This window comes from Geospiza fortis, unplaced genomic scaffold (assembly GCF_000277835.1).
Source record: "Geospiza fortis unplaced genomic scaffold, GeoFor_1.0 scaffold157, whole genome shotgun sequence".
Taxonomy (NCBI): Eukaryota; Metazoa; Chordata; class Aves; order Passeriformes; family Thraupidae; genus Geospiza; species Geospiza fortis.
The window spans coordinates 4522383-4532267 of record NW_005054314.1 but is presented as its reverse complement, the minus strand read 5'-3'; the positions used below and the strand labels follow the sequence as shown (position 1 = coordinate 4532267).

Genomic DNA, 9885 nt, shown 5'->3' with positions numbered 1-9885 from the left:
CCCGGAGGGGCCGGAGCGGGAGGAGGAGGAGGAGGAAGGCCCCGGTTTGCCGTGGTCACTCTGTGTAACCCCGGGTCACCCCCAGTGCCGAGCGTGGAGGCTGCCGGCCGTGGGGAAACGTGCCGAGCTAGGCTGAGCTTATACACGAATGTTTGTTTTTGCCGCGTAGGGAAGCGATGAGAGTATGTCAGTGTAAGAAAAGTATTTGTCAGCAGTGGAGTTTTTAACTTTGCTAATAAGCTGGAGGTCATCTTACTCTTCTGTGGGTAAGTGTTGATAGAATGGTTTCTAATTTCCCCAGGGAAATTGTGAATGCAGTTTTGTCCTCCACCCTGACAGTTCTTCAGGCAAACGCTGATAAAGGAGAAGAACTCGGATGTTTTTCTTTTTTAAAGCTGCCTAAATGTATGGCAGTACATGAGCAGCCAGCAGGGCTGTTGGCTACAGTGTAGAAGCTGTGCATGGCTGCACATAACTGTTAGAGGATGAAACCATTTTTTCCACTTTTTTTCCAAAGAAAAACATATATATTTGTGTTTCAACGCCGTAAGGACTCATGTCTTTGAACGAGGCAATCTTTGAAAATCAGAAGGGTATTGCCTGGCTTACATATAATCATAAAATAATGCAGTCAGCCAGGCAGAGTGAGTGAGAACTGGTGGAAACACACAGAACCAGGCTGTGTGTGGTGTTTTGTAAACACAACACCTGTTCTAGCAGGTCAAGTTCAAGGGCACCCTACCAAGTACGTAAAATTTTATAAGCCCTCTCTTGTCAAAGGTCTTCTGGGTTTAGGTCTGTGAAGGCAAAGTCTTGGTGTAGTGGGTCTATGTTGTGACTGTAACTATGCTTATTGCAGCTTTCTTAGTTAAAAACTGAGAAATTATTTTTAAATAGAGGAAGAAGACCTAATAAAAAGGAACTTGGAGTAGTAAGCTGTTAAATTCATTCAGTGTACTTCCCTTTCTAACCCAGCCTGTAGGATTTGTCATTTTCCTGGACTTGTAGTTACTTTACAGAACAAAAAAGGAACTTGGCAAGTTTTAATGCAGGATACTGTCATCTGACATGTGCATGTATAACTAATATTAGATATTTAATAATTATGCAGTGATGCACTTATAAACATATTAACAAACCCCCCCTATGTTATAATGCTTGCAAAGCAGTAACAGGGAAAAGTGTAAAGATTTAATTTTTAATTTTAGTTTTTAATTTTGTTTATGAGCTTAGACTGGCAGAATCATTACATTGTTTTGAATACTCTCATTTTTATTGCAGCCAACAAATGCTTACTTCAAGTATTTATTGCTTCCAAACAATACACTTACTCAGTTCAGAAAAGTAGTCAGGTTCTGTTTGGAACAAGTTCTTGTCCTGTTTCAGGCATATATATTGTGACTTTCTTTTGTGTGTAACTTCTCTTATTTATTTCAGAAATGAGGGTTCATTAACATCAACTTTAAGAACACTTCTATTCTTCACAGCTCTAATGATTACATTACCTGTTGGGCTATATTTTTCATCAAAGGCTTATGTATTTGAAGGTAATTTTGTTTCTGCCAATTAATATTATTATTACAAAAATAGAGGAGAAGCACAATCCTCTAATAGCATCTTTGTTCTTCTTGTTTTGAATATTTGTTTCCATATATATATATATAAAGTCCTGTAATGTCTTAATTAGAACAGAAAATTATATGAATGGTCAATGTGTCTTTCCCTGCATTGTGGTCTGCAATCCAAAATTTGCTGTTTATTATACAGTGATTTATATTGCATAGGGGTGCATTGTTCCCCTTACCTAAAGGGTTTTTAACACTACTGTGCAGAAGACTTTTGTCAGAATCATCAGAGTTACGTTTCCTGCAGGTATTGCAAACTTAATTATGTGTTTGAGACAGAATAATGTTGTTTCTGAGGTTTATATTTTGCTTTTTGAAACATATGTGCATTTAAACAAGTTATGTGCAATTTCAAATATTGAATGTGGTTGCTTCTGGAGCTTTCTTTCAATTAAAAAAAAAGGAAGAGAGATTATGGCTGTTTGTTTGAACAAGCAGCCATGTTGTAGTCCTGATTCTGCAAGGCTTTAATACTCACCTCCTGCAGTTCTAGGAAGTTGTCTCCTTCAGAAGTGGGGAGGAGGAAGGGAGAAAGCAGCTGCTTTATGAGCAGTTTATGAGTTGTTCTGAGATGATTCTCCTTTGGTGTGTACTGCTGTATGTAGTACAGGAAGGCTCAAAGCTCATTAAGTAACTTTCAAGATCCTTTTTAGTTTTTTTTTTTTTAATTTGAGGTGTAGCAAGCTGAGCTTTAACTTTGCTGTGTCAGTTAATGGCAAGATCTGTTGGCACTGAAAGGATTGTGTTTGCAGGGTTTTGGAGCGCTGTAATGTGTAGGTTTGTTTGCTTTTGGGGAGACTTTGTCTGGTTTTTTTAATTAATTAAAGGAAACAGTATTTCAGTGTTTGGTCTTTGGATATTTGAAAGATTATTTTATATGAGATACATTCATGTATCTTAACTGGTGGGGCATTATAGTTTTACAGCCTAAATACAGAAGGTAATAATTTTCTAAATTTAATTGTTCTTCTAATGTTTTCTCCTGTTTTAGTGACAAATTATTACAGAATTCTCCCTCTTCTTCCTCCCATCTCCCTCCCCCATTTTACTGCCCCACAAAGAGAGTTACATTTAGGAAAAAAGGATGTTGAGGTTTGTTTGGTTCTGGAAGGTACTATCAGAAAAAGTGAATATTGTAGAACTCTAAGCTGTTGACATCAAATCTAGGTTATTTTAGCTTAAATACTGAATACTGCAGTGATGCTTTGCCCCAGAAATGGTTTCAAGGCCTTTAACTGTCCCAGTGAATTGTTTCCTGTGAATAGTTTTGAGCTCAGACTTTTGATACAGGAGTAAATGTATCAAATGTAACTTTGGTCTTTAGGGAGAATTATGGCTTGCCATGTCGGAGTTCCTAGCTCATAACTAATACTCTTTCCTTTCTTTGTTTTCTCAGGTTCCTTGGGAATGTCTGACAGGGACAGCTATTTCTATGCTGCCATAGTAGCTGTGGTCACTGTCCATGTGGTGCTTGCTCTCTTCGTTTACGTGGCCTGGAACGAGGGCTCGCGGCAGTGGCGCGAAGGCAAACAGGACTGAAGTGAAGATCCTCAGTGTCTGATGTCCACAGACTGTAAATGAGATTTTTTTTGTGAGCTGAAGGAAAAGCATTCTTCCAAATGTGTAATACACATGCACTAAGAGGAGGCTGGTGCCTCAGTTGTGGTTAAAATAAGACTTGTGCTCATCTTGACTGTGTACTGGTGTTTTCTGTAATGGTGATGGAAGTTGTTCTTTAGCCAGCTTCTACTATGTTGAGCAGAGGAGGCCTTAACTTGCAATTAAAGTGGAATAATTATATTCTTTTGAAAATTCCTGTAGCTACTTTTGCCATGCCTAGTATTTTTCTCGCTTGCTCTGAAAATAATATTGGCATGAAGCAAGCATTACATTTTCAAGGAATTAAATTGCTGTTTAAAAAAGCTGCATTACTTACTGCACAGCTACAGTGTAAAGATGGAATTTCACTTTGCTGTGAATAGTTTCCTGATTTATATGTGTTGTGGTTTAACTCCAGCCAGCAATTGCATGCTGCTCACTCACTGGGACCCCTCAGTGGGATGCATGGGGGAATCAGGAAAGCAAAGTGAGAAGACTCATGAGTCAAGATAAAAATAGTTTAATAGGTAAAACAAAAGCTCCAAGTATAAGTGTGCTGGTTTTCAGTACAAATTCAAACCAAGCCCCATGGTAGCTATTATGAAGAAAACTACCTCTATCCCAGCCCAAACGAACACAGTGGGATAGGCATAATTAATCTATTTCTGTGTTTAGAAGTAATTTCAAAACCAGAATTGTTTAGAAACTCAGGTGATGTCTTTCTAATGTGAAGTACAATTTTTTTTCAAATATATTTTTATTGCAGTGTAGAGTTCAATCTTTAATTTCCTTTTGGGAGGACTGGTATTACACATTGCTCATCTTTCTCCTTTTCTACAGTTTATCCTGGTAATGCAAAGGAAAGGGCATAGCATATTTTTTGTATGTCTTTAGACAGAGATGTATCTCCTTGATATTTGCTAAAGTGTGCACTTGGATTTCCTATGGTAAAGCAGTATCAGTAACAGTTATAAGCTGCTGTAATGGCTGGTAGGGGAAGGAGCAAGAAAAAACAAGCTGTAGTTGTCTGCAGATGGTGTTCTTTTTGAAGCAGAGGACACAAAAATGGAAAATTGACTTCTCTTCATAACTACTTACTTGTACACTGTGAAATGTTACAATATGTTGATTGTTTTCTTTTTTCCTTGGTTGTGTGCAGAACTTCTGTCAACCTTAGTGAGATTTTTGTGCTGTAAGATAACATGAATTTCATTCCATTGTTGTGCTGTTGTTAGCTAGGTTTTTAATCTCTGGCTAAAACATTTTTCCTAATGTTCCAGCAAAGCAAACTTTCTTAACCCTAATGATGGCTGTTAAGCTGTTGTGCTTGAGGTCATTGTGTTAATTTGAATTTTCCAGTTTATTGTATTAGTTTAGCCTTTCTTGGAAGTTCTTTGCTTAATACAGGGCTTGGCATGGTTTTGGTGCTGCATGTCTCTGTGGTAAAACTTAGGTATAAATGAGGCAAAAATTGGTTATCTGTGCCCAGTGGCTTAAGAATTATGTCCCCAAGCCTCATTCTTGTCTTGTCCACCCCAGTCCCAGGTGTGCACAAGCATATGCACCATGGCACACTAATGCAAATCAGTTTTTACTCTTTGTTTCTGCCATGTTACCTTTTCTCATCCAGACCCCCCTTGTCAGGTTGCTGCTGGCAGACTGGAGAATCTTCTCAGAGTACTTGAAGTACAAAGTTAGTTTGTACATGGGCAATTGGCATCCTGTTCTCCAGTGTCTGACGTGTACCTTGTGGAACAAATACTGCCTTTCAATAAAGACCTACCCTGCAATACAAGATCCAGTGAACAATATGTGCTGACCACTTTTTGAATAATGTTGTTAATGTTCCATGTCTAGAGTACAGCTTAAAGCAAATATATAGTGCTGCTCAATAGCTTAGCTTTTTTTCTTTTTAAACTTATTCACAGTGGAGAATAAATGCAGAATTACACTTACGAAATAAAGAAATTTATTTGGTACTAGAAGACAGTGGCAGAAAAAATGAATGTTACAGAAGTCTAAGATGTTGACTTCAAGGGGAACACACCTGTTATGCTCTATTAGCTGGTTCCTGTGCTGTGTCTATTTTATGTTTCATATAGCAGAATCCCTAGACACAAAGTTAATTTCCTAGGGATAACAGGAAAATAATTCCTTATTATAATTGTTGCGTTTAAAAAATCTGACAAGTTTGGCCTCTGCTGTACATGCAGGCAGTGTAATGTCTCAGCAGTTGGGGGTAATGAGCTGAGCATTAATCCATCCATTGGAAGATCTTTGAAGATATTGCTTTGATCCACCACAACGTTCCTGGTGAGAAAAGAGGCACTGCCTGAGTCTGCACAGCCAGAGCCAGGTGCTGGTTTGATGCTGCCTGTGTTTCTGGGTGGGAACAATCCCTCAGGGCAAGGCTGCAATGAAAATAGCCTGTGAAGGGTTGTCCCCGTGGAGCCCAGGGAGTTCCATGGGGAGCATTCTGTCCCCTCTCTCCTTGCCAGCAGTGGGGAGCCACTCTGGAGCAGTCTGCTCCTGAAGGACTGCACCTGTGGGAGGAACCCACACTCGAGCAGTTTGTGAGGGACTGTCCTGGGGAGGAAGGAGGGCAGGAACTGTGTGAAGAACTGACCACAACCCCCATTCCCTGTCCCCCTCTGCCACTGTGGGAGAGGTAGAGAACTTGGCAGTAAAGTTGAACCTGGGAAGAAGGAAGTGCTGGGGGGAAGGGGTTTTATTTTGCATCACCCTGCTCTGATTTGATGGGTAATAAATTAATTTCCTCAAACTGGGTCTGTTTTTCCCATGATTGTAATTAGTAAATTACTTCCCTGTGCTTTTCTCAACCCAGGAGCCTTTTGTTACATTTTCTTTCCCCATCTAGCTAGAAAGGGCAGTGTTACCATGATTTTGATGGGCATTTGGTGCCCAGCCAAGGTCAACCCCGCCACATTTAAACTGATAAAAGTTGTGGAGAGATCAGAATTCTTGTTGGTTTGATTTTTTTATTTTCTATAGAATGGTGATGTAAATTTTTTAACAGTATGGTATTCTAAAGTGATACTGTAAGCTTGTTAATTTTACTACTAGGAATGGATTTGGGACAACTCTTAAAAAGACAGCTGGGAAAACTACATAAGTCCTTCAGTACTTCACAGTTGCCTCTCACTTAATGGTCTATCATCATGTGTTTGCATAGGTTGACAATTAGTTTAGCTAAAGCAAGCAATTGTATCTCACAGTGAGCAAATACCTTGAGACAGATTTTAGAAGAATTTTCCCAGAACATTTTCCAAGAGTGAATAGACAGTGAATTGGGAAGTGGGAAATGAGTGACTTTTCATTAGTTTTTGTCTTCTGTACTTAATATCTCTGTTTTTTTCAAATGTCTTCAGGACACTGTGGTGGTGAGTACCCAGCCTGTGACTGTGCAGGTGAGTGAGCAGCTGTGGTTTGTGCTTAGGGATGCCTGACTAAACCCATTATTAACTGCTAGCACTGAGTAAGGAGTGTCCAGAGCAAATGGTGATGATGGTGTTCATGATACTAACAGGAATTATCACTGATTAAGGTATAGGAACTTGAAACAGTCTTTATGGTATATTTGAAACAAAATAAAACACTGCTTACCTGTTTCTTGCATTGTAAGAAAGGTCCTAGTAATAACACTCAACATTAAAAAAACAAAACAAAACCCCAAGAAAACAGCCAAACACAAAACCAACCCTACCCTCCAGAAGGTCCAAGCTCCTGTGCTATTTTCACCCTCAGGCAGAGGGCAGGCTGTGCTGCCTGATCACTCTGATGGGCCAGGGGAAGGTGTGGTGCTCACTGAGAAATTCTGTTCCCACCTCGTGCATTGGTGAGCAATAAAATGTTTGATGTTACTGCCAGTTTGGTGGGGTTTAGCCTGCTGTGAGTACTGTAGTTCAACAAAACGTGCTTAGGCTTCTGACAGCCCTTGCAGCTGGACAGGGTGTACTGAGAGCATCAGGCAGGGCTGTGGTTGTACCAGTACAGGTGAGTAAGAGATGAGAAAGCAGAGGGCCCTTAAATAACCAAGTGAGCCATACTTTGTGGTATTCCAAAATACCATATTTTGGGTATGACACATGTAGGTAAGGTGCAGCCCATGGGACAAGAGGAGAAGGGTCCTGTGAAGCAAAGGAGTGACTTGGGGAGATGGGGTGAGGGCTGGAATGTGCTAGCATGGCTTGATATATGATGGCAGAGGCACCATATGTTTTGTTTGGAAGTGTTTATTCCACTGTTTTGTGGGGGTTTTTTTGGCAGAACCATTGGTCTGAAATATTGAATGTAAATAATACAAAATAGGAAGCTAATTCCATTTTAAACTTCCAACTAAAGTTGTTCATAGGTTGACAGCTTTGCTGTGTGAGATCTGGGACACATTTATTTACTTTGTCTTGTACAAACCTGCATTGTTACTGGCTCTGAGTCATCTCATAGGGCATGGTCAAGCCCTTGGAGTGTAAATATTTCTTTAAAAATACCAAAGAGCAGCTGCCACTCTAATGTTTCATTAGCTCCAATCATCTGTCAGTTTGAGAGTAATACAGAAGCTGCTTGTTTGATGGTGACAGAAAGCAGAACTTCTTGTGTCCCTGTAAGAGGAAGCCCTCAGGTGCTTGAATGGGTCTTGCAAGAAGAAATTGCTGTGTGATTCAGGGCCCCCACAGTCATTCTCTTATCTGAAGAGATACCAGTGTCTGAATTTCTGAGCTGTTGGCGTACAGCTTGATTCTCTTTGTTAGGAGAAGCACAGTGTTGTGTAACAATGCTGAGCTGTAGTTGTAAAAGCGGAAATGGAGGTAAGCTCTTGGGACTTGAGCTCTGTTTGAACCTAAGGCAGTAGGAAAAGGGATGGAGAAAATGCATGTGGATTCCTGTAGAAAGCAGCTTTCTTAGGTGTTAGTGTCCCAGTTCTGAAACCACGAGACAGAACCAATTGAGATCCTGTTTCAAAAGGCAGGGATACAGACTGGGAAGTTTTGTAGGGAAGAATGCCCAGGGTGAAGAGCTAGGAAAGTTGAGTAGCTAATTTGGGGGCTGGCTGGCTGAATGCCTGGGATGGAGATTTTTTAGTGCAGCATTGCTGTCATGCTTCACAACCCTTTTGTCCTACCAGCTTTGGATGGTTCTTGCTGAGATGATTCCCACTGTTTGGAGGGGTGATCAGCTGCTTACCTGCAGCTGTGCTCTGAACACAGTACAAACGGCTCACAGGCCTGCAAAAAAAGCTGTTGCTGCTTTTCGTTGCCACATGAGACACTGTGGTTTAATAGTTTAAGTGGTAATGGCCCAGGGCATAGGCACAGGGGGTATGTTATTAATTAAAACTGTTTGTAATTGAAGAAGGATTTATGAGTGAGAGTAATAGCAGTCAGAGATTAAGAATAAACACTTCTGTGGGTGTGGGCCCATGCTGCAGGCACCATGGAGGAGATGTTTAATACCTTTGCAGTTCTCCATCCTCAAGATGCAGTTTTTCTTACCGTGCTTAAGTCATTAATGTGGCTCTGCTAATCTTAGAGATCAACTGGAAGTTTGGCTTCACAGCTGGAATGCTGCTCTTTTCAGGGGATGAGTCTTTGATGTGTAGCTCATTTTGTGTCTGACTGAGAAGACAGAAGAACCCACTTTGCCCTCAAACCACGTCACACTTTGAGCCCATTCCTAGAATAATTCCTGCAGAATTAGCAAGTGTTGGGTGATTCTTAATGTGAAGCATTGTGATAGAGCATAAAGTTCCCTTTACAAACTTGTGTTATGTCTGCAATGCAATGCTTTTTTCTTCACAGTCAAGTATACCCTCACCAAAAAATTCAAACCAGAGGTGATTTTGATGCTCTGGCTGTTGGAACTATTTTGATGGCTGTTTGTGTTAGGTGCAGCTACCTGTTCAAATGTGGAGTGGCTGTAGCTCATCATCTGCAGGTTTTGCCCAGTATCCCTGAGACTTGGGTAGACACCAAATCCTGTGTTTCATAGAGATTCCTCTGCTGGCCTTAATGCTTAGGGGCTTCAACCCAGCTCTCAGTTTTACTTAGTGAAAACTGGGCCTTGGGTTTTATATTTGAATTATAATGGCCTCTTTCTATATGATAATGACTGACTCATCATTAAGCCAGTTCCTTTTTTCCTATCTAGAATTTATTTTTAACCTGTTACAGTTCTGCAAACAGCAGCAAGTCACTCACTCCTTTTAGTACTTCTCCCTCTTCATCTTTCCTTAGTAAGTGCTTTCTATGGAAGCAAGTAGTGCCTGTAGTGAGATATCTCTTGTGATCCCCAGTTAAGATAAGGTTGAACTTTGTAGGGCAAGATGAGGCTTTTATAACACTTGGTAGGTATTTTGCTTTCCTACCTGTGTATTTTCAGAATTGTTTGTTCTATCAGCTCTCATACTTAAGGCATGAAAACAGTGATTTCAGAGGAAAAAAATCCAGTTTTATAGACAATTCCTGTATCAGTTACCTATTTGTCATGGGCCTTTGGGAGGAGTCATTAACAACACCAAAATAGCAGCATTTTTCTGTGTTGTCAGATACTTACTAAGTTCAGAACAGTGGTCAAACAGTGGTTCAAACTCTGTGGTCAAATGTAGTTTTATTTTAGCATATTACAGGACTCAAGAACATGTAAG

At 40.3% G+C, this 9885-nt stretch overlaps 1 protein-coding gene across 1 annotated transcript in view; it reads left to right on the top strand.

Moving 5' to 3' along the window:
* VMA21 (vacuolar ATPase assembly factor VMA21) overlaps window positions 1–5118 on the top strand; it is a 6848-nt gene extending 1730 nt beyond the window's left edge. Inside the window, exons 2-4 of the mRNA XM_031056109.1 lie at window positions 184–266; window positions 1438–1547; window positions 3022–5118. Coding sequence (XP_030911969.1) covers window positions 184–266; window positions 1438–1547; window positions 3022–3164 — 336 coding nt within the window. The 3' untranslated portion in view covers window positions 3165–5118. The remainder of the gene's footprint in view (window positions 1–183; window positions 267–1437; window positions 1548–3021) is intronic.
* The last annotated feature ends 4767 nt before the right edge of the window (window positions 5119–9885 follow it).